This window comes from Acanthaster planci, linkage group LG18 (genome assembly GCF_054643075.1).
Source record: "Acanthaster planci isolate LZ-2023a linkage group LG18, COTS_SCS, whole genome shotgun sequence".
Lineage (NCBI taxonomy): Eukaryota > Metazoa > Echinodermata > Asteroidea > Valvatida > Acanthasteridae > Acanthaster > Acanthaster planci.
The window spans coordinates 5,601,096-5,629,023 of NC_141794.1; the positions used below are offsets into that span (position 1 = coordinate 5,601,096).

Sequence of the window (27,928 nt, forward strand, 5' to 3'; positions counted from 1 at the left end):
TTTATGTCGGTTCACTGAGTTGATATGAAGGTCTATTTCACAAGTAACTCCAGAGGAGAGCACTCGCAACCCCGACCCTCAGGCCATGGGAACCCTCAGTGTCAAGCTCCTGGCGTTGGAGGCCCGTGCCCCCACCTACCCACCCACCCACCATGCCCCCTCCCAGAAATTAGAGGGAAGACCTGGTGGTAGTCTGTCTTCTATTGTTTAACAGTGACCGAACCCATTGAGTGTCCCTCAAGTGAAGGCCCCACACCCCCCTTCGCAAAATGTACACCACTTCCACTGGATACCTCAGTTTTTTCTCGTTTCCTCTGCATTCGACTGGTGAGTGGACTGCCTCCCAGAAATTAGAGAAGGGAAAACCTGGTGGTAGTCTGTCTTCTATTGTTTAACCATAGAGCTGGGTTGTAGCGCTATGGTTTAACTGTGACCGAACCCATTAAGTGTCCTTCCAAGGCCGATTACTGGTACTGTTTCCATGTTTTACTTGTTTGGAGACCTACTTGATAGTGATCCTGCAGGTCTAGTGCGCAGTTCTGTTTATTGATTGTCTTTATTTAATGTTTTTGGCATGGTTTTGTACGTTTGTCTTTGTGTAGTGTGTGCGACGGAAATAATAAATTAAATGAAACAAAATCTACGGAGCCCTTTACAATGGGGCAAGTGCTGGATTTAACAATGTCCGAATTTATGACAATATGTCAAACTTTTGCTGTCTTGGGTCTGAATTTATGGTAGCGGAAGTCTTTTACCAAAAGTTTTGGGTGCGAATTTAGTAAGTCTAGTGGTCACGGTGTCGGGAGGAGCCTTCCAAAAGTGCGAAAAGGTTACCCGCACTATTTGGCCTCACCCCCATGCCCGGAAGGGCTATAAAAGATTGAAATATATGCCCCCCCCCAGCTTTTTGCTTCTTTTCCTCCCGATAATTTTGTCCTGGATCTGCCCTAACTAAGACACTGTTTTATTATAAAGTTACACAGTTCAAATGATCTAGCTCAGTAAGGAACGGATTAGACCACCGCATTGACTCGGACCCCATAAAAGCACGTGATCAGTGCTGACCAAGGTTCTTGTCATGTGACGGGTCATCTGATAAAAGTGGAAGCCGGGATCCAAACGTTTACAATACTTTCTATGATAAGTAACATTGCATTTCTAGGTACCAGACCGTACCTGTGTGTAGAGATCAGTGTCCTCCCCCTTCGGTAGCTTCGCGTGACCTGGCTCGTGCTGAACTAGAACTCTGCGTTAGTCTTCTCGTCAAAATGTTGTATCAAATCCTCTTTGTGTTCTTGGCTGCTGCAGTTTGTAAGTATTAATGAAAGTAAATGAATTGTGAATTCGGAGACCCTGTTCCTGTAACAGAAGGGTGACTTACGTTTTTAATTTTGGATTCCCGAAAATGTGCTGAATGACCACCTTATCCTTGGCACTACACCCAAACAAGAAACAAAAAAATTGATAGGCCCGTACTTTGCAAAAAAATTTCCTATGAGCCTTCTATCTTTCTTTTTGCGTCATTCACTGAAGCAATTCATTAATTGACCCTCTTTTGTCTTCGCAATGCTGCCTTTCATTTACTACATGGATTAGCTCCCGATCTGTGAATGGGCGATAAGCACAGTTGGGATCTTTTGGGTCTCGGAACCAGACAGTAATAATGGTAGATCTGTAAGTAACTAATATCAGGCAACTGGACATGTTGCCTGATATGGGTTTAGTGAAGTGGCTGTTGGCTACGTGTATCTGTATCATGACTTCTGTATCCAGCCACCATATACTCGCTACCTAGCTTGACAGTTTATGGGGTAATTGTCTCTTCTTTTGACTACGGACATATACCGCAATTTTTAATCAACTATTTATAATCAGAAGAGGAGACTTTTAACACCAGATGCATCTGGTTACATGCCACCAAGCTTAACAAATGTCTCTTCACTCCATGTTTTCATTGAGCCTGAAAGCATAACTAGGCTTAGGAAAAGAAAAGTCCACAGATAAATTGTTTTTAAGTATATGTTAAAACTTTTTGGTGTTTATAAAACCAGAAAATCGTGGTGGCAGATTCTCTGGTGTTAATGTTTACCTTGTGTTATTTCATCCAGTGTTTGACAGCAATGATGCAGCTGCTCCCAAACCACCTACCTTTGGCAGCCGGTACCATGCCAAGGGCTTTGTGCAACTGCCTTATGCTGAGCTCAATGAGCCCTTTGAAATCTACTTTGATGGACAGAAGAGTATGGGCAGGATAGATTTTTACGGAGGTAAATACCACTTCTCCTGTTAAATGTAGCTTGATTTTTGGAAGACTGACTGATAAAGTTAGCATCAAAGAAACAAGAGGGAAGTTTCCATTCTGCTTGAAATCACTCTTTCGCTCATCGGTCATGCCATTAGTGCACGTATGTTGCATGTACCTGTTTACAGTTTAGAAAATTGTAACAGTGTACAAATTATTCAAACCACATCACTGAAGGCATTTGGTTACTGGCCATTTTTCAGTGCTGTGGTCACTGCATCTTTATATTTGTCTGGTAGGACTCAACAAACCAATGCCGTGACCTCCAAGTTTCTGTCATAGAACTCTGCCTTCCAACAGACTTAGTTATTTTCCAAAACTTTCCAAATGACCCAGTAGGCAGCTACAGCCTGGGCTGGCTGAAAAGGGCTGCCAAATCACTCATATCTCACTGTAGAGCACGGCTGGAGATTGAAAGTGTCAAGTTTTACTGACGGAAAGAAAACTGGATATCCCGAGAAAATCCATTGTGGCACAGGAAAAAAATCAATAGACAATTCTACTCACAAGGTCAGGAATTGAACCCCAGACTACAGTATAGAGAGGTATATTGTGACCAGTAACAAGTCCTGTAGAATAATTTTGCACAGTGTAAATCAATGGGAACCCAAAGCATTTTTCACCATGGAGTATCCACTTTGATCAGGATGCCAAATCGAGTGATACATCAAAACCAAAAAAACAATTTGCTCTTTCCAGTACAAATGAAAACTCCAAAAGTGGCTCTGGCGATTTAAGACTCACTTTCACAGAGTGGGTCACATACGTAATTGCCTTATGCACTAGCCGTCTATGCCACCCCGTCAAAAAAACTTTACCCGTATCTTGATGTATATTCATGACGTAGGCATGGACCAGGCATTCTACGATGGTGCCAAGAAGCCCTACGGCGTTGCTTATGAGGTCTACCCGACGGTAAAAAGTAAGACCAGCACCACACCAGAGACAACATGCCTGACAATGACAGGGAAAAAGGGGAGCTTGATCATGCCACAGAGCATGCTGCCTAACCTCAATGGCTTCAAGGTGGGTGACTCCCTCTCTCCCGTGCTGATAGCAGTTTACATTATTTCCCAAGCCCAATCATTGACCATTATAAGCGTGTGATGTTCACACATGTAAAAGTTTAAATGAAAAAAAGTTCAGTAAACTTATTACAGATTTTCCAAAATCTTTCAATGGATCCCATCTATTTCCAGGTTTGATTTGATTGATGTGATCTGGCATTCATTTGTAAACAGTCCAAATAAATGTATTCCTCCTAATTGTACAGGTTCTTGGGGGGTGGGGAGAAATTGAATTTAAACCAAGAAAAATTGGTTACTTTTAATGTTCCCTCACATTGATCTGCATCTATACTTTGGGCCAATCATACATGTATGCATTGCTGGTGAACTACAGTGTATGTATGAATATCATAAACACTGAGGTAGGCAACAGTAGCCTAGCTATTACATCAAAACGTTTAAGTTGTAAGGGAATGTTGTTCTAAATGTTGATCAAATTAAACGTAGATTCCCACCCATAGACCATTTGTCTCTGGTTGATTTCTTTTGGTAAGCTACACAAAGAATATATTCTGGGTACTGGGCAAACTTGACCAAAAGTGAATTAATGATCACCAATCAAATTTGGCCGCTGATGTCACACATTAAATGTGGAGTGGACAATTTTTCTTTTGGCCCAAAATTTTGGAGATGGGCTTTATTTAAAAAATTTGCCTATATATCTTCTGCCTTTTTTTGGAAATCTGGCTTTTGTCCAGTGTTAGTATTATCAGCAAGCATTTGAAATGCCGCCAATACTGACTTTCAAGAGCAATCTGTACACTATGTGTAGGAGGTTTATTAATCACTGTAAATTCCGGTGCTGGAGTTGAGTCCATTACAAGACCTTGCACAAGTCCAGTCACAAGTCCTTCCTCAAGACCAGTCACAAGTAACTGGGTGAACAACAACAAAGGAATGCTTTTGTCACAGCTGGTGTATGCATTGACTCAAGACCAAATGACGTATGACGGGCTTGTGAAGGACTCTACTACAGCACTGGCAAATTCACAATTTGCAAAACTACGAGGCCCTACCTCCACAGACTATAAAAGAAATCAGGGATGAGAGGTATGCGCGTGTACATCGTTAATTACTGGAAACTTGGAAAACGTTTGTTGCCACTTGAAATATAGATTGTCTGATTCTGCTTACATATTCTCTATGAAAAGCCATCCTTAAAATCTCAAACATTTGATTTCTCAACAGCCCAATGGTCAGAAGCTTATCAACGGGCAGATGACGGATGTCTGGATGATGATCACCAATCCCAAGACTGCTAAGGTCAACACATATATGCTGTATGTGTCACGGGGTGCAAAGGTCAGACCGGTCCGCTATGAGATGATGGGGTATGACACTCTACTGGGCTCGCACTACGACAAATATGTCATTGACTATTCCATGTTTGATGACACCACCGCCTTCCAAGCTTCTGTGTTTACACCCCCTAAAGGTACCTGTTTCGGGAAAAAAAAGTAAAATTTCAGTTCAGGTTTGGATTGAGTTGTGACTCATGAGACAGTGGGAGTATGGCCCAGTGGTTGAAGTTTGTAACTTTTGACCTGAGGTCAGGGGTTCAAATCCTGCTGCTGGCCACAGGTTGTGGCCTTGGCAAGCCACTTTGTTCCCATTTGCCTCTCTCCATACGGTAGTATAAAATGGATACTGGCATTAGCTAGGGAGCAACGCGCGATGGACTGGAGTAGAAATGTCAAGGGAAGTGGTTCTAAGCAGCTCCATCACACTTTCATTCCCACTTATATGTGCTTTCTTTTAATGAAAACCATGAAAAACAGAAGCTCTGAAAACTTGCAATCTTTCCAGCGATTTGGGGATCAACCAAAAAAAATTTAATGTCCTGGGAAACACTGCTCCATACCAAAATCTCAAGCTTTCAGTTGTTTGGCTGTGGAATTGTACACTGTCATTGATGTTACAAAGGCAAAAAAAAAACAGTGTTTCTGACAATGAACCCAAGGATCCATCAGGAGTGTCCTAGGGACTGTAACCTGAAAAAACCTGTAGAGAGGAGACAACAAGAGGCAGTTTCAATACGGGCGATTCACAATAGTGCTCCACCAAGAGTTTGCAACGCGTTGGCCAATCATAACGGGCGAAATTTGTCGTCCCTTTCCAAATGCGCATTGGGTCGACAAATTTTGCGCATTGTGATTGGCCAACGCGTTGCAAATTCTTAGTGGTGCACTATTGTGAAACAGCCGTATTTTAGAGGCGGGAGGAAAACCTCAGAAGAATACTCAAGGTAAAACCCACAGAATCAGTTAAAAACCAGTGCCAATCTATACGTTGGCTTAGGTTGGATTTGAAGGCAAGGAAAAAACATGGTGCCCCCTCCCCCCAAATTAAAAAGGAAAAAGTGAAGAAAACCAAAGTAAACGTATGGAAATTAAAAAACAGGAAGGCACATTGAAGAAGATTGTCAATTTCCATGAAGATGCCTGGGCATTGACCTCCAGTCTTTTCTATTGATTGTTTGTCAGTCTGCTATTGTTGAGTGCTTTGTTATGCCCCCCCCCACAAGGTCTGTGTCCCTTTCCTTGTACGACCCATGTGAACATAGTACCTGTGGACATTAACAGAACAGTGAAATGCAAGTATTGTTATTGACACCAATGCAGTATGCAATGTGACCTTGCCAAGCGGCATCGAGAATCACATCCGAGTCAACCCGTACCAGGAACTGTTCAACCCGGAGTTGGGCGACCGCTACCAACACATGTTCAAGGAGTACAAGGTCAAACATGGCAAGGTGTACGCTGACGAGGAACATGAGAAGAGAAAAGTCCAATTCATGCACAATGTCAGGTGAGAATTATTCCTCTGAAGTGTAAATTAAATCTGGGCAGTCATATCTTAATCCATTGTTGATGTATGGCAAGATATAAGAAGATGGCAGATATTACTGGTTCATGTATTTCTGCGTCCACTTCTTAAAGAAGTTGATGGTACCAAGCTTGCAAATGAACTGGCTTTTGAAATGTTGGGACCTTAGATAGGGCATATTTAGAATTTTCCCGTACCAAGCCATCAAAAGTTTTCCAAGTAATGTCTTGCAGTTTTTTTGACACCAGTTTTGTGAAACTGGGACATACCTTTCTCACAAAATGCCTAATTTTTCAAGACAGGTCAGCCAAAAATGCATATTTTTTTTCCATTTATAAGCCTTACACCTGTGGACTGACATGTATCAGACCATGAAGTTTAAAAGATTGTTACAACAAAACTGTTTGTGGGATTGAATCAAAAGTTCATCAATTTACTATAAATGATTGTCTCTCCATGCATGCCTCATTTCAAAGAGATGGGGGGCAGAATCTGCCAGGGACTGCCAAAGAATGGAACATTTGACTATTTATTCTTCTTCATGTGGGGAAAGGGAACTAATTGGAAATACTGTAACACAGATTGTAAGTATTCATCAAAGGGCTTTCCAGTGTTACGTTCTGAAACTCAAGAATGACATCACAAGGGAACAAAAAAATGTTTGGAACTTTGGCAGGCTTATCCATGGCAACAATCGTCAGGGCCTGGGCTTCAGCCTCGCTGTCAACCATCTGGCTGACCTATTTGATGAAGAGCTTCGCATGATGCGCGGCCGCCGCCCCTCAAACAGGGATGATATAGGCGGGGCACCCTTCTCTACGGAAGATTTCAAGATCATGACTCCCCCACCGTCCCTTGACTGGCGACTTAATGGTGCGTTGGCCCAAATAAAAGTTACTTCTTTTCATACATAAATGTGCAACATGACACCATTTACACAGACAAAAAAAGAGATAAGCTTAAACATTACCCAAAATGAAAATAAATCATTTAGTAGATCTTTCATTTATACAAATATTACCTAAAGCATTTGTATGGGCAGTGAAAGTTTGCCCAAGTTAACTGAATTCACTTGGTTACATATATTGGCACTGCAGTTGTAGGGACATATGTGACCCACTCTGTAAAAATGAGTTTTAAGTTGCCAGAGACACTTTGGAGTAAAAAGTCCTTTAAAATAATTTTGCACAGTGTAAATCAATAGGAACCCACAGCATTTTTTCACCATGGAGTATCCACTTTCATCAGGATGCCAAACTGAGTGATACATCAAAAGAAAAAAGTTGATTTGCTTTTTCCAAGACAAATGAAAACTCCAAAAGTGGCTCTGGCGACTTAAGACTCATTTTCACAGAGTGGGTCACATGCACTCAGCGATAGTTACGGGGACAAATTTGTTGTCCCCGAAACTAAGTCCCAAATTTCCTAACGTAAGAAATCATCCCCTCAAATAGGGACCAACCTAAACACCATGGTAAACCTCAACCTGTATTTCACTCTGTGCAGGGTCAGTGTCACAAGTCAAGGACCAGGCTATCTGTGGCTCATGCTGGAGCTTTGGGGCAGCCGAAGTTATAGAGGGTGCTTACTTTAAGAAGGTAGGGCTGCTGTCTTAACCCTAACAACGTAAGGTTTTTAAAACTTGGATAATAGAGGGCACTCTTTATATTAATCTATTGCCATAGATATTCTCTATTCTTTATGCACACTTGGAGGGGGCAAAACAAAGGGAGAAAAAAGTAGATCAAGAATAAGGGAAGGGAGAGAAGACAAAGGTCTGTTTTCTTTAAAATATCTTAGAATTGACCCATTCCCTTCTTTTCTGAGCTACAGTGTATACCCCCCTCCCCGAAAAAATCCTTTTGGCACCCATGATAATCTGCTGCCGGTAATAACCAACCAGTCACAGCTACAAGTGCCTGACTGTATACAGCACAAGAGAATTAGAACAAATTTCCCCTTTGCTGTAATGTTAATGACCGTTTTTGACCCGCTCTGAGATAATGAGCCAGAAGTCACCAAAGAGGTTTTTAAAGTTTTTTGTTTGTACTAGAGAGAGCAAACTGAGCTCTATGTTATGATGAATCATTCAGTTTGGCATCATGATATGAATAAATGAAATGTGGTGACAGATATTTCTGGGTTCATATTCATTTGCATTATGCAAGGTTCTCTTAAATGCCGCTAAGGATCCAACTTACTCAGGTGCATGTGACTTATTGTCTCATAGTGAGTTACTTTATGCATGCTGTCATCTTTTCATGTGTAACTAGGGAAGTGCTTGTATGATGCATACTTATACGCTGTGTGAAACAGTTGAATGATAGCTTCACAAGGTGCATGCTTAGTAGACGCTTCGCTCTTTGACCTGGATCAATGCATGCTGCTCTTAATCATGAATATGAAGGAGGTTTAAATTCCTTCCTGATATTTTCTCTCTTTCAGAACGGGAAGATGGTGAGATTCTCACAGCAGAATCTGATGGACTGCTCCTGGGGCTTCGGTAACATGGGCTGCAATGGAGGGGAGGAATTCCAAGCTTACGAGTGGGTTCTGGCCAATAAAGGATTGATGACCGAGGAGGCCTATGGACCGTACTTGGGCCAGGTAAAAAAGCACTGTTGTCAAGTCCATCACATTTCCCTTTAGATGTACAGTCACAAGTCCTTTCACAAGACAAGTCACAAGTAACAGGTTGAACAGTGATAAAGGACTGTTCAAGTTTTGTCGCAGTTCATTATTTTGTTTAGCTTGTGACTTTAGATGACTTGTAATGGACTCAGAGGGGCTGGGCATTTGATGGACATTTAATTGGGTTTTCATTGCTTTTTTAGGTTCAGTTGAAGTGGTTGATTTGTCATCTAGTTGTTTCTGTAAATAACTTCATTTGCCTTTTTGTCTTTTAATAAACCTAGAAGTTAGTTTGTGTCTGAGTCCTTATTAATTCAGTTCCCTGTGACTCATCCCAGCAGATCCCCGAGTAGTTATTTTTTTTTATATAGTATTGTGAGTTCCCCTAGCCTTAGTGTGCCATTTTCCCGTGACACATACATGTACATTCTGTGGAGTGTAAGAATAAGCAAACTACAGTGATTGTTTCTTTCTTCAAAAATATTGGCCAATGACTCTGCATTTTGGCAAGATAGCGTCACCCTTTTGGCTGTGATCAACACATTTGTGTAAATTAAGCCAGCTCTACACAAGGTTATCTCCTTTCTCAGAAACAATTTTAGAGGCGTGTTCAGTTTAGGAATATTCGTAGTAAAAGGAAAAGGATCAGTCAAGGGAACTAGTGTAAAAGAGTGTTCTGAGTTCAAACAAAATGAATGTTTTCATTGAGTTTTCAGAACTACATGAAAACAACGGAATTTCAACAGTGAATACATAACATAAACGTGTGTTATTTCTGAATTATTCACATCTCAGTTACAACTTCCTCCTCCCTAATTTTTTCACAGGATGGAAAATGCCACTTCGATGCGTCCAAAGCCGGAGTGAAGCTATCAAATTATACCAAAGTGCAGTCTGGTAACAAGACAGCTCTTACACTGGCCCTGGCCAATGTGGGTCCCATAGCCGTGGGCATAGATGCCCATCTGAAGACGTTCTCTTTCTATGCCTCTGGTGTTTACTACGACAAAGCATGCGGTAAATAACCACCTAGTACATGAGGATCTTCATTGCACTTACAGCTGGTCTGCATGTGTTTTCAATTTGTTTGTTCATGTAATATGTCGACTGTTAAGTACATGCTTGTACAACTAGGAGTATACCTGAACTGGTTTGGAGACAAGGAATTCACTGCCAGTGCTGTAAGCCTTCAAAGAGAAAAAATTCAGCAGTTTTGAGAATAATTTTCATAATATGGTTGTGTTGAATTCCTCACAGTTTTTTTTCTTTTTACGGATATCGGAAGTATGCAAAATCAGACATTTAATTTCACCAAGAGATGTGCTTTATTCCATGCAGCACTGCGGAAGGAATCAGTACATAGCAGTTTACTGTTAAAAAAATTTACAGCACTGCAGAGGCATGAGTTGTCATGTAGTAATCCTATACAAGTCAAATCATAGCTTCTGTAATGCAGTTGTCAGTTCCCAGCCATTGCAAAAGGTACAATATTATCGGCGTTATATTTAGTACAAAGCACTTAAAGAAATGAACGTATCAACCCATACTAAATTAAAAATAGCCTAATAGATATGCACGCATGACTAATGGCTTGGCAAACAGAGCACCTATATGTGTACAATTGTTAGTTAACCTGTAATACATGTAGACAAGTAGTGATAAATTCTCCACTGTTTTTCAGTATCTTGTCTTAATTGAAGCAATTGTTATCACACAGGTAACAAGCCGGGAGACCTGGACCACGCCGTGTTGGCTGTGGGCTACGGCACTATGATAGTGGACAAGAAATCTACCCCTTACTGGATCATCAAAAACTCCTGGTCCACCTACTGGGGGAACAACGGCTACGTCCTCATGAGCCAACAGGACAACAACTGTGGTGTGGCTACGGCTGCGACTTACGTCATACTGTAGGAGTGCCGCAAGGCTGTGTAGTCATCAGCATGAAACACCGTGCTGTAAGCCAATCCAATAATTATTTCATCGAGACCCATACAAATCTAATCCTTTGAGTATTCTATACATCCAGCTTAACTGTGTGTTCCGCTTTACACAAGCTTTTTCAACCTTTTTTTTAAACTGAATTTGCACATGAAGATCACAGTTGGTGATGTAATGACAAGACATCACCAAAAGACAGTAACAAGTTATCCAGTCTTCAATCAAGTGACAAGCCATTGAAATGAACTGTGACAAAGGCTATCCGATTGGCACAATTCATCCCTTGTTACTTAGATACTTGCAACTGGCCAACTTTTGATTTGCTAGTTTAGAGCTCATTTGCCTTTCTGGATGGAAGTGGAACACACCTGGGATTGCCAGTACAAATCTGGTACCAAAGCGTGCCTAATGCACCATCAACATCCTCTTAAGAAGTTTCAATACAGTGATGTCTATTTCAAGAGGCTTTTGGGTAACCGCTAATTGAAAAAAATGCTCATATATCAAATGTAACCTGATGCCTGCTGTATGGAGTATACATAAGGTGTTTAAGGACAGTAACATAACTTGATCATGTCATTCTTAAACTGCACAATGTAGGCTGCTGTTCATTATTCAGTGACCTAAAAGTTAGCACAAAATTTCCATTTTCCCCCCAAAATTCTGTGACGTCAAATTAATAATTCTGCCAGCAAATGTGAAAAATCAGCACTTGTATCTGTAAATGTTGTAACTTCTATGCAATCAAGTTGATGTGAAATTCAAGTTTAAACTACCTTGGAACTGGACAAGGACCACCAAGAAATATTTTACATACTTATTGATCACTTGATAATGGAATTTTTATTTTCAAACTAGAAATTGCCACTGCTTTAAAAGTTATGCATTGCACTGATAGCTCAACTGCATAATCTATTTTTATAAAATTTACTTAGATAGGACCACTGAAATGAATGAATATGGATTCACAAAGCTACTTAGAGAAACTACTTAAACAATTTTAACTGACAATTTTTTGTTCCTTTTATTTGTTTCATTTGTTAGTTTTCCTTCCAGCAAATAACTGTGCAAATGAAGCAGTAGAGGTGAAATTTTGTCCAACTGCAGGTAGGGAATTTCATGGCATAGAATAAGCCGGGATGATTTCTCAATACTCAGTGATGTATTAAAGTAGGTTGTTCTTGAACACTCACAACACCCATGGAGTTACCTGATTTTGAATTTGTTGCTTTTTCAACTGCTTATTCTGAAAGTAGCTGTTTTGAAGAGAAAGCATGTTTTGTTTCATGGCAGTGTCTAGTCGTGTCTGAATACTCATGTTCACTGGTTCAAATATGACCTCGCCTAATCGTCAGTGGTGCCTGTATCTGCTAGCTCCCATTAAGCTCTTGTAGTCAGGAACATTTGGAAGTTAGAAAAAGGACTCAGCTACACCTCTGGCCTAGGTTATTCCTCTAATGCAATTAATTGCTAAGTGCACATTATATACTGTGGTTTTACGTATTCAGTTTGACATTGGTCACACATGTACAACAAAAACACACCTAAGTACCAGTACTCCTTGTGAGAGACTACACATTACACAGACATCATGGGGAACAAAAAGTTATGGGGACAAATGTTTGCCCCTGCAACTCAATCTTGATTTTTTTGAGAAAAGAAAATGTCCCCTCAATGTGGTGAAGGCCAACCCAAGCAAACATACTTGATCCGTAGTTGCGACACCTACTTGTACTCAAACAAAAGACATTGTTCCCTCAACATGATACCCAACGCGATATGTGGCAAAGGGAACCCCTCCTTAATGCCATGCACAAACTACATAACCCAAGGCTATTGTGCCTCATGCACCTCCCCCCCCAAATCTGAAAGGAATTCCAAAGATTCAGTCAACATGAAAGAAGCCACTATAGAGTGGGGTCCCCCTTTGCCACATGTGGTGCATCCTATGTCAACATGATACCCACCAGGGGGCACAATTGAACACTAATAATGCATGTGAGCTAAGGGCGTGTCCTCACTCAACATTCAACCATCTTGAGTGCTCTATCCAATAAAGAATGAAGGGTCCTTTTCCTTAATCCTTGAATATTTTGTTCCCCAAGGCTTTGATTATCCAAACTCAGATTAAAACCAAATTCAGTACTATTAGTATCTGCATATTTGTAATTTGCTCAAAGTAATCTGTTGGACTTTCTTATCAGTTTCAACTGACTTGCACCCATGGCTGAACATTAGTTCAAGGAATGTCTTTCTTTTGTGTGTTAATTTTACATTTGACAAAACTTTGAATGGCATAAAATGCAAGGAAGCCATTGTTTACAGAGATATCAATAACTTACTTAGATTGGCTTTTTAAATGAAGTGAGAATTATAACACCAAGTTTATGAGTCATGTTCATTAACTGTAAAGTACGATGCACTTCTGAAATGTTGCAAACCTGTCTTGGAAATAGATAATTAAATGAACTGAAAATTTATCACACTTTGACTTCTAGTGTAGTGTGAGTGAACTAAGTCCAACCTAAGATGTATTCTCCTATCATTCCACTGCCAAATAAGCCTAGATAAGTCTGATATTTGTTTCTCCCAATTTGCATTGCATTTTAGGGGGTTGGGTCGTTGGGAGTGTTCATCAGATAACCCTTGGGAAATATTTAACCCTGAAATAGCCACACCTCAATTTTATTTGTTCCTTTGAAATCCTGTTTTCTCCCCTTAGTATTGAAGTTTGTCCACACATAGGCCTATAAAACCAATTTTATCAACATTAAATCGTTCAGCCTGTGTGACATAAATGTGACAACACATTCACCACATTGTTACCACTTTGGTCCTCTTTGTTGTGGTATTTTTCCTCTTAAGAAGATTTAACTTTTTCAATAGACTTGCCTGTTGCATAAAGTGAAGCATTACATAAAAACTTCATATCAATGATCCATGAATATACATTTAAGAATAGCTTTCTTTTTTTTAAGTTACAAAATACACCTTAAAAATACCTTTCAGACTTAGAAAAACAATAACAAAGTGGGATATTCTAAAACATTAAAAAAACAAGTCGTTAGGGCCAACAGTGCCCACGAACAGGTGCATTGTTCTGACCATCTTTTCTTGAACATATAATTCATTTTATTGTAAGCCAGTAATGTCTGGGTATGCATATGTTTTTACTGACATTGAGTACTAAAATTGTTTGTTTATTGCTTTAAGCATGAATAATGTAATATTCTGGCACTGCATCTATATTTCTCCAAATACAACTTTCAGAAAATGAAACATTTTCACAAATGCATGTGACCAAACTGAAACTTACTACTGTAAAATCTCAGAACTCTTAGTTGCACAAAATCAGGCAAGAATAGCTCGTAGATTGTCAATGCCTCTTTCACAAATGTGTTACTTTCAGTTATTGCAAACTTGAATGAAAGTACTTTTAAAAACAAAGCAGAAAATCCTCATGAATTACCTTGTTCAAAAAATGCAAACCTCTACAAACATGTTTGTTTTCACGTGGAACAATTCCCGTTGCACACACGGACAATGTCTGTACTGAAGAACTAGGTAAGTACTGACCAACAATCGAGGCATTACATGTACAATGCGGAAGGCTGATCACGTATATGTCTGCCATGTGTCAACCCAGGGGTGTGACCAGGTCTTACGTGGGAGGATGGAAATATTTTCTAAACAAGACCTTCCATTTTTTTCCAACATCAAAGAATCCTCGTAACCCCATTCGTAAAAAAGGTAGAGCTTCTGAAATGCGGGTATTTTCAATTCCTGAAAAAAAAGGTCTGTGAACCACAGGGCATCCAAAAAGCAAGTACAACACACACGTGTGCACACCCGACAGCTCCCCAGGCCCCCTCCCCGTGGCTACACCCCTGCATATCATACTTCCAAGGATGAGGCTGCCCCAATGAAGTATCTGAGAGAGTGCATAATGTAGTTACAACAAATACCCTATGATTATTGGTGTAGTCAAGACATCATAAGGCCGGACACGGCACCAGTCACAAGTAACTGCAGGAACAAAGGCTAGCCAGCTGCTTTTGTTGAAGTTCATTTGAGTAGATTAGGACCAGAATTCAGAGTGGAGGTCTTGAGATGACTGGTGGGTCTTCAGTGGTCTCGACTAAAGTACTACACATGATGTGTTCTTAGCCTATCAGGAGACAGAAACGGGGGAAGGTTCAAGTGCAATAATTTCTGTTGTTTTAACATACATTTTTGTTTTTGTTTTGTCAGTTGACATAGCCACAAGCTTTCTTGACAACTGCAACCTCAAAATGTCTGAGTCGGACAATGTAAGAATATAGAGAAGAAACATACAAAACCCATAGGCATCAATTCTAAAGCAATAACTAAAATAATAAAGACAATAAAAATATCTGCTTACACATTTCTTAAACGTTTCTTATGAAAATACTCTAAACTAAGACCATTTTATCCCGATCAAATTTGTGTGTTATCCGTGTCCACGAAACCAATTGGATCATCTGCTCCCTGCGTGTCGCTGTGGGAGTCTGTCAGAGGGAGCAAATGATGCTTGTTCCCATGGCAACAAGAACAGCAGAAGCCCACTCTCCGGAGACAGCAATGGCCTGGCAGACCAGTCAGATTTGACCTGGTAATTGCAAATGTGGTCAAAGAAATGTTGGATTTTTTTTAAAGCTTACGTCAGCCTTTATGGGTGAACTAGAGGTTAGGAGTTAATGCGTCCCCAGAGGGCAAGAGTTTTCTACCACTGGGAAAAACCTTTTGTGCATTCATTTTAAAATAACAAAAACAGCCTCTGAGAAACCATGAAAATGCCAGCAATGCATAATCTCTACTGTCCAAAAACATTCGTGGCCCCATTACATGTATCTAACTCAAAACTTGACTAAACAAATTTCCAAAATGCTAACTTGGTGTTCTGAAAATAAGAATTAAAGGTTACAATAACCTCAGCACTGAAAGTTAGATGGGAATGAATATAGAAAAAAGTGTCTAAGACTGTTGAGACTGATGTAGCTGTCAGAAATGGCAACGCAAGAAACAACACAAGACAAATGCAAATGAACTGGAACATTTAAAGCAATAGCACGCGTCACTCTCAGCTCTCTGAAAAATGCAGAGATATTCAACTATCGGCTAAATTACAAAGAATTATAGCAAATACATGAGATGGTTTTTATCACTGACAGCAGTCTCCTGAACGTCACATTTATGTCAGTTCACTTGATTCAACCTACATCTCTGGGTGTGATATGCATATCTTGACTACCAAGCAACAGCTTACTTCTTCTTGAGTGCAGCTGAAATCTGCTCCAGGGATCGATTCTTGGTCTCGGGCACCGAGCAGTAAATGAAGATGAATGCCAGGCTGCATATGAGACCATACAGCAAGAATGTCCAGGAGGGACCTATGCCGTCTAAGACACGCAACAGAGAAAGTGAAATTCATGAAGAATACTAGAACTTCAAATCCTGTTGAAGCTTGCAAAGACTTGCATGATTCAAGCAGTGAAGCATTGGTAAAATTCCACAAATCACGTATGGAGTACTAATGACCTGACCCAGTAAGTACAGACAAGTTAGCTTTGAGATTTTACAACTGTTGCAAACATGGGACACTTTGGGTCCCCCTGAACAAGCTACAGTGCCGGTAGAGCTCAGTAACCACACCTCAACATTGCAGGTTTTAAGGTTAGAGTGTGAAGGTCAGAATTTTAGGCACTGCATTCAACTACTTCTCTTGTGCTGACCACTACTTTTATCTCTGGTATAAATGCACATGAACGATCTGCAGTGATAAACAGATGATCTTGGGTTACTCGAGGTGAACAGCAATGGGAACGGGTCAAGAGGCCACACAGTGATTACATTTGCAAAATGGACTTGAGCTGTCAACAGAAATGGACATGGAAAACTCATTTTGGGCTTTCTTTACAAGAAAATTCCTTGGCTCGAGAAAATCCTCCACTATGAAGGACAAGTAGTCTGAAAAAATTGCTATGGATAGTCAACTTTCCCTGGTCAAAGTGTCATATTTTCACATTGTATTGTCGGACACCTATCCAAAGTAACCAGCTAAACAGGTTGCCTACAGGGGCCATGCTTAAGTAAGCAGGTGAAGTCATGCAAGAGATCAATCAAATACAGTTCTGCTTGAGTGACTAAGCACGAGGGGGAACCATCAAATGCAAAGTAATCTGAAGCTGTAGGTCTTCACTTACTCATCACATCCAGGAAGGTCAGGGACACCAGCACGTTGGTACCCCAATTGAACACGGTCGCCAGTGAACTCGCTCGGCCTCGGATACCGACGGGAAAGATCTCACTCAATACCAGCCAGGTAACTGGATAATTAGTGGAAATGAAATTTAACTCTATGAAAAAACTTCTCTTCAACAGTGTACCCTCTTTTTTTAAATCAAAGAATGTTCTTAAATTCTGATAAGGAATACATAACATAATGAGCAATTCATGCCCAAAATTCATTCATTTTTAAAGCGAGAAAAACCTTTGAGTTGATATCCTAAAACCGGTCCTATTTTAACAGCATGGTTTGACCTGCCGTAGGGAAGGTCAAAGTGCACATACGTATCAAAATACAAAATAAATGGATGAGAAATTTTAAAATTAAATAACAAAGGATGTTGCACAAACTTTGATCTTGTAATTACAATTGACCAATTCACATGTAAATGACTGCAGAATTGAAAGTGGTTGGACTTAAAACTATAGAGGACTGACATTTGATGTTGAGACATTTGACCCCATAATCAGTGGTACAAGAGAATCTGAGACTACGTCCCTTCAAATTGACGGAAAGGCTTCACATAACTCACATATCAGAGACCCCTGGCTATCTTTAGTGGATTACAAGGATTTTCCACCTAACATTCAGACGTCACAACAAACTCACCTGGCCCAAAGCCATACGAATACGCTCCTACATACAGTGTCAGGGAGACGAATGCCACAATATGTGCAATGCTTAGTTCTGCCTTAGGTGGTGTGGTCTCTGAAGGTCCAGTAGATGTGTCTGTCCCATGTACTCTAGTGGCAGTCGTGTAGATACCTGGGTCCATGTCACTGGGGTCGCCTCCTGAAGGTGGTGTTGATCCAGTGAGGTTTTGCAGATGACCTCCCTCTTTCTCATCTATTACTTGTGATTGAGTTGGTGTTTTGGCCAAGTTGTCAGTACTTGGGACTGTGTCTTTTACTGGATACTGCTCATCTGCTGGTGTTGTGCTGAGAAATGATGTGACTTCTGGAATGCTACCTGTTGCAGATATGAATGTGGTTGGCCTTTCAGTGACTGCAGGAGAGACTGGGTTCACATCCCGTTCCGCCCTCGCCCTGGGTTGATCAATCTCCACCCCTCCCTCCCTGATATAGGCCGCTGCATGGCTCTGTGACTTTGTACTAGAAAATGCAGGCGTTACAGACTGAGCCTCTCTGACGCCAAGCTTTGCAAGCTTCAGTTGATATGTTGCTCCTTGTTCAAATTCTTGTGCAGTGTGCTTAGAGACTGCTTGGAGTTCATCCTGCTTCAATTCTTGAACTTTTCTGGTGGTCGGTGATTGTTGTTTGAAATTGGAATATTCTGGTCCCTTTGTAAATGATTTTGAAAGCACATGGTGTGTTGCATTGGTACTGCCTTCCACTGAATCTACAGCTTTTAAATATTCGAGCAGGCTGGTTAAAGGATGCACCGTTGAAATGTCTCTACTTTCCTGGTCAAAGTATTTGGTCCACCTTTCACGTTGGTTTACCTCATGTCCAGCTTTATAAATACCATTGATGCTGGTGTGTTTACCAGCAAATGGTGCCTCTACAGACTGGCTTCCTGTTGCTAGATGAGTTTCACTTTGCAAAACTTCTCGCTGGACCCTGCTCGGTCCGTCAGCACTCAACCGGTCCGAAAGCAGACTTGGAGAAGTGTTCTGGCTGAAGGATAAACTGCCTTGCGTTTGAGGAATGGTCACTTGGTGGACAACTGGTTGGTCATCTGCTGTGTTTGGAATAATGCACGACCTCTTTGCCTGATCTGGTAGTGAAAACTTGGAAGTAGAAACAAGAACTATTTTGCAAATTTGCATTTGTCTGAGATGAAGTGCTGAAACTACGTCTGCATTGAACAGAGAACAGAAGACGAGATTTCTTTGGCTTCATCTCGGTGACTTACTGGCTCGTAGTTGCCACACATCACTCTAATATATCGTGTGCAAAAGATCAATGCACCATTAGTGCTATTGTGGTGTGTCACAAATATCCCATCCTTCACTATGTGGTGAAATTAACAATTTAAATATCGTAGACCAATTTCAATATTGGTAGGTCTGAGTCCAAGTCATGAGTTATTACTCCATGTAACTCCAGGCTCAGACATCAACAATGCAACTCAACTCAAGTCGGATTCAAATTAGGGGTTTGAGTAACACATTATTTGGAGATGCTATCGACGAAATCCTCTCTAATGCTGTGCATTCAAGTACTGCCTCGTCTTTTTCTTACATTTCAAAAACAGAAGCCGACCTTTCCAATCATGAAATGAATTCTCAACACTATTCTCTGACAAGCCGAAGATGTGGCATGGCATCATAGAATAAGGTATGCCCCTTTCACCTTCCCAGAAGCCAAGTAACAATCACGTGACAAGCAGATGTCTTACCTGGGCGACAATGCCTAAAATAATGATGATAACCGTCATAATGCCTGCTCCTACCAGGAGAAAGTGCCGCCTTCCTGCCTTGTCGACACAGCACAGACATATAGTTGTTGACACCACCTGAGAACAAAATTCAAGTTGTATACTGGCCAATCTTTACCTGCAGCGAAGATGCCCAGCCCAGCTTATCCCAGTTTAGCTTTGCCAGGCAAAGCCTGGATCAGTCTGGCCACACCCGACCCAGCCCAGTCAAGCCAACCAGCGCAACTACCAGTCTAGTCGGGCCAATCCCAACCTAACTCAGTACAACCCAGCTCAGCCCAGTCTAGCCTGACCTTTCCCAACCCAACTAAAAACTACCCAGCTTAGCCCAGTCTAGCCTGACCCAACCCAACTCAGCTCAACCCATTTCAGCCCAGTCTAGCCTGGCCCATCCCTATCCAGCCCAACTCAACCCATTTCAGCCCAGCCTAGTCCAACCAAACCCAGCCCACCTCAGTCCATTTCAGCCCAGTCTAGCCTGGCCCAGCCCTATCCAGCCTAACTCAACCCATTCCAGCCCAGCCTAGTCCAACCAAACCCAGCCCACCTCAGTCCATTCCAGCCCAGTCTGGCCGGGCCCATCCCTATCCAGCCCAACTCAACCCATTCCAGCCCAGCCTAGTCCAACCAAACCCAGCCCACCTCAGTCCATTCCAGCCCAGTCTGGCCGGGCCCATCCCGATCCAACTCAGCATAATCCAGCTTGGCCCAGTCTAGCCTGGCATATCCCAACCGAGCCCATTCCAGCCCAGCCTAGTCCAACGCAACCTCAGACCAACCCAGTCCATTCCAGCCCAGTCTAGCCGGGCCCATCCCAATCCAACTCGACCCATTCTAGCCCAGCCTAACCCAACCCAGCACAGTCCATTCCAGCCCAGTCTGGCCGGGCCCATCCCGATCCAACTCAGCATAATCCAGCTTGGCCCAGTCTAGCCTGGCATATCCCAACCGAGCCCATTCCAGCCCAGCCTAGTCCAACGCAACCCCAGACCAACCCAGTCCATTCCAGTCCAGTCTAGCCGGGCCCATCCCAATCCAACTCGACCCATTCTAGCCCAGCCTAACCCAACCCAGCACAGTCCATTCCAGCCCAGTCTGGCCGGGCCCATCCCGATCCAACTCAGCATAATCCAGCTTGGCCCAGTCTAGCCTGGCCAATCCCAACCCAGTCCATTCCAGCCCAGTCTAGCCGGGCCCATCCCAGCCCAACTCAGTCTAGTCTAGTCTAGCCCAGGCCTACCCAGCCCAGTCCCCTTGAACCCTGCCAAAAACATTAACATAAAAGAAACAGATTTAAAAAATACTCTTTGTACCTTTACTAATCCCAGACCGACTGTTGCCATGGTAGCAGCTGCATCATTACCAAAACCAAGAGACTGAAATATGGTTGGCGCATAGTACAACACATTAGTCTGGCCAGTAAACTGAGAAAGAAATTAGAAAGAAATGTCATCACAGTGTGAAGATTCAAAGTCACTTATACATACAAGATGCCACTTGCTCATTTTAGTCACGAAGGAAAAGTCTTTAAACAATCTGTTATTTGCAAGATGCAACACATGAATGCATAGATAAGAAAAACTGGTCCTTTCTACGACTAACAGAGAGTGATATAAATACCTGTTGAAAGAACACAAGGCCAACACCGATGAGAAATCGTCCTCTCATGTTATCCACCGTGCTAAGTACGTCACACACCCTGTATTCCTGTGGTTAAAAAAAAAACAGAGTTGCAATAAAGCAACATGCCTTTTGATAACAACTTCTCCAGTTAAAGAAATCATGCTTTTGTGAAGTTTATTTTGCTTCTCATGCCCCTCTAACTCCGTTGCATCAACACGAGGGAAATACAGATAAAACTACATGTGACTGTTCTTAGTGATTGTTGACTTTTGACCTGCCCTGAATCACATGACAATTTTTGGTACAACACAATTTGGCCATCTTGGATTCCAATACAACAGTGCTTGATAATCTTATCCCATTCACAGGAAACAAAACATCCAGACAAATTGTCTGAGAGGACATCCACAAAGACGTATGCTAATTCAACCAACCCAAGTGCAAAATAACCAATCCTGCATGTTCCCTTCACTCAACAACTGTGCCGTACATTGCTGTAAATGGGAAAAAAACTTTCCGTTTCAGAGCATATCAGCATGTAGAATGTCTCTGATTAGTAGCATGACACTGTATTCTGTCAAAATTAGATTGGTCGAGATAGGAACGGATGGACTGATCTTCCCGAATGACTCTTACATACATGTTCAGTGAGCAGTGAATTCCTGATGTTGCTCAGTTCCCCCTCCACCAGCTCTGTCCCCCTCAGTTTCTGTAACACCATCCGTGCCTGGGTCTCTCTCCCCTTCTTCATCAGGAAGCGTGGGCTCGGGGGTAGGAACAGCATGCCCACCCCTTGCACCAGCGCTGGGACGACCGACAGCCCAAACATGTACCGCCTGAATGATCAAAGTCAGATAGTTAGGGCATCGGTATTTTCAGTATGTGGCAAATATGTCAACCCAGACAGGGAGCAGCAATGACTGTCTGAGCCAACTTGGCCAGTCAGGCCGGCATGTATCTCCCATTTTCTTGGCCAGAAATGACTGAGCATGTCTCTATTTCCCCCTGTCCAGTGATCGGGTTGCTCGCTAGCTAAAGCCATACCCACTTATCTTCCTTGGTAGAGAGAGGCAAGTGGGGATAAAATGGCTTGCCCAAGGCCACAACCGCTGGGCAGCAGCTGGATTCAAACCTAAACAAAAAGGCCAAACTCCTACCGAACAAGGCCACACTCCTATGGAACAAGGCCACACTCTTACAGAACAAGGCCACACTCTTACAGAACAAGGCCACACTCCTATGGACACAACCACTGTTATGCAGAAATTCTGACTGACAAACTAGATAGTGTGCTCTGACTTATGGACTTTATCATAGACAGTGACAATGAAAATGAAAAAATCGGCACTGATAATGGATGATGATCGTAATTAATGATGATAAAAAAGTGTTTGTGGGGATAAGAAAAAATGATTTGTAAAATCACAATTCAAAGTTTTTTGGACTAAACAACAACTAAGGGCAGATAGACAAAATGCTTGACATGTTTACCATCCTGATGGAACTGAGATGAGGAAGTAATTGACAAGATATGCTACGAGGATGCCCAGGGTGATGCCGACCTCGTTCACACAGACCAGCCGACCGCGCTTTTTCTGTGAAGAGCAAAGATGATGGAGTCCATTGTGTCACCGAAGAAAAAAATGGATGGATGCATTTACTAAAAAAATGAATCTGCATGAGTGGCACAATGGCAGATTGATTGTGGGGGGGGTGGCTGGTCAAACTTACTCACAGTCACAAAACTGATTTACAAAGGATGCTGTTGTAATACAGTCCAAGCAAAGAGGTGTACAGGTGCCTTAGGCAGAGATTGGAGGTGCAGATCTTTGCAGAGGCAGGGTAAACTGGGGAACCTGGAGAAAAACCCTCACTGCACAGGAGAGGATCAAACCTTGGCCCCAGTGGAAAGAGGCAAGTGCTTCATGAAATTGGCATCCATGCCAACCAATTAAATTAAAATAAAAACGAATAAAAAAATATGACAGTGCAATTGAAAACAAGAGAATGGGTGAAAAAATGCTTTGGGACAAAAACTTCCTGGAATGATGCAAGGTAAAGATGACTTCCACAAACTATTCTAAACATTGGAACTGCTTTTATCAGATGACAAGAGCCGGCTTATTATGATTTCCACCCAACAAAAAACAATGCAACAACCTTGGCCAGCCAATGGTACTTAAGCATGAAAGAATACACATCAATATGTGAGCTGTCGTGGGATTGACCCCAGCCCCCAAAGAAACAAACAAAAATTCCATTGTTCTCAGAAAGCACCCAGAATACAGTGCTTAAAAGAACATGAAGGACCAAAGCCAACACAGCCGACTCTCATTAATACGAGGGCCTTGGGACTTTCTAAATTAGCTCGTATTATCCGGACCTCGTCTTACGCGAAAGCCGTGGCCTGCTTGTCGCATGTGTAACCGATCGACCATATCGTTAAGCATACATCATGTACAACTTCCTGTACATACATGTAGGCCTACATTTGTATGCATGAATGTGTGGTTTGGAATTCAATTTCAAAACAGTTTATGTTTATGAAGGTGAGAAGTAACCATACTTTTTATGAATAAAGACTTGAAATAAAGAACAATAACATAATACAAGAACGGAGAAACCGGTCAAGTCGAGTTGGAGGATGCATGGTTAGAGCTATGCCGTTTTACGTCCCCAGCATGCCGCGATGAGATCATCATACAACGCAAGCACGTAAGTACATTAACATTTTAGGTGGTACCCAACATCAGTGCTGCACTTGTTGCACAAAAAGGGCGGGAACCAGTTATTGGTGGTGTGGATTGGCCAGTAGAGGGCGAATAAATTATTGAGTATTGTGCGTTTTAATTTGAAACAACGTGTGGGTTTGGTGAAAATTATGCAAGCGCCTTTCCGAATTCAATGGATTGACTGATTGACAAGTTGCCTTCAAAAATGCTTGTGCTAATTAGACGGATAACAATACATTTGCACGCAGCTGGGGCCCCCAAAATGCTCGTTTTAAACGGAATCTCGTTATGGATTTTTTTCCTCACAGGAATGTGCATAATTCAGTCGGGACCGGCAAATATACTCGTCTTAACCGGAGTCTCGTCTTACCTGAGCTCGTATTACCGAGAGTCGACTGTACACAGAATTCACATCTCCCAAGTGCAACAAACTCCATCAGCACTCTCAATCCATTAGGAATTTACATCACAAATGATGCACTTTCCACTGGCAGTGAGAATCTCGATAATGAGCATTTCCACAGCTTATGTCTTACCACTGGTGATATTTCTGAGATGTATACACACTCAGCGATGGCTGACAGTGAGACTGCAAACCCTACAATCAAGCGTCCAATGATCTGAAAAGAGAATAGTAATAATAATTTATTCATTTATAAAGCACAAATTTCATATTGATACGTTCAAATGCGCTGTACAACGAAGACATTAAGCGTGGAACAATGAATACATTTGAACATGGTTGAGCCGATGGCATACAAGGGTGCCTCGGGCAGCCGCCAAACGACCCACATTCACCAACATCAGTAAAGGGGAGACAGTAAGAAGCAGTTACAGTTTTAGAGGTGGGAGGAAAACCCCAGAGGAATATTCTGGCTAAAACCCACGGAGTCACGTAGGGACTGAAAACCCAATCCACATGTGGATCCGGCTGGGAATTGAACCCGGGACCACAGAGGTGGAAGGCAAGGAAAGAACTACCTTGCCAACCTGACTCCCTGAGAAGGATATACAAAAGAGGGACAGAATTTCTATGCCATGTACATGTAGGTTCTGATGTACCACAATCTGACACACTTCAACATCATTACCACTCAACACTGTGCTCTTTGTGCTGCATAAAAATGTTCCAGACAGTGCACATTCAGATGAAATTTGGCCATGTTTAAGTACACACACCAAGAAGTACCTAAGCTGCTTCTGATGAATTGGTTTCCGTGCTACAGATTACAATTTTTCTTGCTAGTTAAAGCCCTAAATGTTTTGTCTGGGAGCACTTGCACTGCTCAGGTAATATGTTTAGCAGATATGGGCTAGCAGCCTCATTGGAGAGTATACTCAGGGACTGGTTCTTGGCTGATTTTGAACAAAAATCACGCTGAGCAATGGTATCTGCTTCATAAGCTCAATGAAACTGAACCAAGATTAGTCGTAAGTATTGGCGGGTTTAACTTCTGGTTTAATATTCTCCATAGCTTTCCTGATAAGGCTCACTGTTACTGGATGAGCATCACATACCAGCACTTCATACACCGGAGCAAATGCCAATATAACAGCACCAGTCATAAATATGATTGTGTTGAGAATGATGGCCCAGCGACGACCAATCCAATCCACCAAGAAACCTGCAATCAATCAAATTGCAAAGGTAACCATAAAAAATCACACTAACTAGCAATTCCATTAAACGGGTCACCCAAAATCATAAGTTGTATACTTAAATCTCCCTCCCCAAAAAGCAACTAAGTGCCAAGAATGTTGGTTGCATTGAGTACTTTTTGAGAGGTTTAATGCAGAATGTGAATACCACAGAGAGTAGCACATCAGATCATCTGACAGAGCACCACCTCAAATTGCATGAACAATTGTTGAATTTTATGGCACTTATCAGTCAGCTCCTCACAGTAGTCCAAATGGCGCCCTCGACAGTACTTGCACAGACCCACTGAATTGGTCACTGCCCCCTTTTGGCTCACCTCCTGATAATGCCCCGATGAGTGCACCGACCAGCAGCAGACTGACCACCATCTCTTGCTGTTTGCAGCTCAGCTCAAAGTCTGTCTTCAGCTGAAGCAAGGCACCCGAGACAATTCCTGCTCGAGGTAATCAATCAACTCAGCTAATCAACTGAGCCTTCTAATTCTGCCAAAATATACAACTGTGCCAGAACCAAATGATGGATACTTTGCAAAGAAACTTTCAAGGGCCACAGAAAGCAGTCCTCATTTCTGCAAAAATTTTCCAAATCCTCCTAGTGGATTTGGAAAGGTGCCAGGGACCTAGGACCAACCATCATCTTTCTCGTTCAATATCCTCGTGACTGTTTAATGCTGTCATTATTTTTCTTCATGGTCCAAGCTCCGAATCAAGTTGACAAAAAAATGAGGAAGAACACCATTAAATTCAGGAATCAGGCAAGGACTGGAGAACCCAATGTGCAGGCCTGCACTGAAAGCTGTCAGCTCACCATTCTTTGAAGAACTGCGACTGTGCAAGGACTCTGGGGATAACTTTGAAGAGGATTTTTTTTTAGGCAAAATGAAAATGTCATCATTGCAGACCTTAGGGAACCAAAAATGTTATGGAAACTGGAAAAGTCTATGTGTTATTTTCAACCCTATTTTTATTACGTTGGTAAAACGAGGTTGCTCAATGAGAGACAGAGGAAGCTATTAACATCTACGCAATCTGCAAAGTGCAGTGGCTATTGATACAGAAATTAAGAAAGGTTTCTGTCTACTTTTTTTGCATCAGTTGGGTACAATGGAAACAGGAACCAGACCACTCTATAATGAATGGACCTCGGACTTCATTTCCCTTAAAAAATTTTTCCAGATGTATGACTTTAAAACAGAAAAGAAAAATATGTATACAAAGTAATCATTTGATCCGAAGGAGAAAATAAAGGAGGAAAAAAGGTGAATAATCATGCCCAAAAGGGATTCGATCCCGGCACCCCATGATCACAGAACAGCATGCGTACCAATTGGGCTATCACAATACCTTGAGCCATGGGAAATTTAAACCTTAGATAGGTTGGCAATTGCCATGCAGAGACTATAGCATTTGGAAGTAGCGTTAGGGTTACCATATAGCCACTTTTGTCTGTGAGCATGATAAAAAGTATAACTGTCCAAAACAAGGGAAAAAGATTACCGATATCATAGCCAAACAAGATGCCTCCAAGAGCAGCCATGGTTGCTGCCAGCACGACAAACTTGGTCGTTCCTGCTGGCTGGTGCTCGGCGGGTGTAAGAGATACCATCTCTTCCCTAACAGCCTCTTCAATTTCCCCCTGCAGCTCAGCCATGGCTCTCTAGTCCTTTGCCTCTCTTCGGAAGGAAAAGTGGAGAAAGCAGGGAAAGAGTTCCATATACAGACAACACTAATTTTCCCTTAATTTTAAATGAATTGTTACAACAGTCGTCAGAAAGTGATAATATGTCCCAAAAAGTGAAATTCAGCAAGGAAAGTTCTGAAGCATTTACTTAGAAAACACTTACGCCTATGCCTAGATTTTTTTCATACAAGTCTCATACTAGTTTGTGCCCAGCCCCACAAGCGTGGCACAGACTCTCACTCCCGCTCCATGGAGCGAGAGAGAGAGTCGTGCCACGCTAGTTCGTGCCCAGGGGCATCAAGTGTTGTCCGTACATGTATGTGGAACTCCTTCCAAAAGGAGTCATAGGCCTACTCATAACCTTACTCGGATGCTCGGACTGGTTTAGCTAATGTGTTCTGTGATGTGTGAACTAATTGCGCTGCTACTGCTACAGTGCTAGTGTCAGTGGCGCGTCAACGGCAACGCACGTTGCATCAAATGGGCAAACACTCAACTGGAACATAACTATGCATTAAATTCCATCATTTTAACCGATGAAATTAAACATGCTAAACAAGCAGCCATCTTACCTACTTCTACATTGCCTTCAGGAGATATATGGGGGAAAATGCGATGACTGATGTTGTGATGAGGTACAGTTCGGTTGCGAATCGGTGTGACGTTCAGATCAGACACCTGTTGATTGCTTATACAAACCCGTACAATAGTCGGACCCCTCTTAATGTTTACTCCATTTTGCAGTGTGCATTAATGGAG

At 42.0% G+C, this 27,928-nt stretch overlaps 2 protein-coding genes across 5 annotated transcripts; one reads left to right on the plus strand and one right to left on the minus strand.

The window, feature by feature from the left end:
- The first annotated feature begins 1,151 nt into the window (after positions 1-1,151).
- Positions 1,152-13,258, plus strand: LOC110982715 (digestive cysteine proteinase 2-like). 2 transcript variants are annotated; one of them, XM_087148623.1, is made up of 11 exons: positions 1,152-1,311; positions 2,109-2,267; positions 3,150-3,328; positions 4,558-4,804; positions 5,991-6,177; positions 6,872-7,068; positions 7,702-7,793; positions 8,641-8,802; positions 9,654-9,843; positions 10,544-10,784; positions 11,812-13,258. In XM_087148623.1, exons 1-10 carry the CDS (start codon positions 1,269-1,271, stop codon positions 10,738-10,740), a joined length of 1,653 nt encoding a protein of 550 aa, XP_087004749.1. In that variant the 5' UTR covers positions 1,152-1,268; the 3' UTR covers positions 10,741-10,784; positions 11,812-13,258. The 2 variants fall into 2 exon arrangements, with proteins under 2 accessions (XP_087004749.1, XP_022097041.2); XM_022241349.2 differs by having other exon boundaries at positions 10,544-13,258.
- Positions 11,585-27,868, minus strand: LOC110982714 (solute carrier family 2, facilitated glucose transporter member 10-like). Of its 3 annotated transcripts, none has more exons than XM_022241347.2 (14): positions 27,746-27,868; positions 26,986-27,161; positions 25,806-25,922; positions 25,348-25,454; positions 24,366-24,449; positions 22,589-22,692; positions 21,738-21,933; positions 21,095-21,181; positions 20,788-20,898; positions 19,436-19,552; positions 17,684-18,824; positions 16,992-17,114; positions 16,055-16,187; positions 11,585-15,397 (listed from the first exon to the last, which is right to left on the minus strand). In XM_022241347.2, the coding sequence occupies exons 2-14, from the start codon at positions 27,137-27,139 to the stop codon at positions 15,226-15,228; spliced, it is 2,646 nt and encodes an 881-aa protein (XP_022097039.2). In that variant the 5' UTR covers positions 27,140-27,161; positions 27,746-27,868; the 3' UTR covers positions 11,585-15,225. The 3 variants fall into 3 exon arrangements, with proteins under 3 accessions (XP_022097039.2, XP_022097038.2, XP_022097040.2); XM_022241346.2 differs by having other exon boundaries at positions 27,742-27,868; XM_022241348.2 differs by lacking the exon at positions 27,746-27,868 and adding an exon at positions 27,333-27,690.
- Positions 27,869-27,928: the final 60 nt, after the last annotated feature.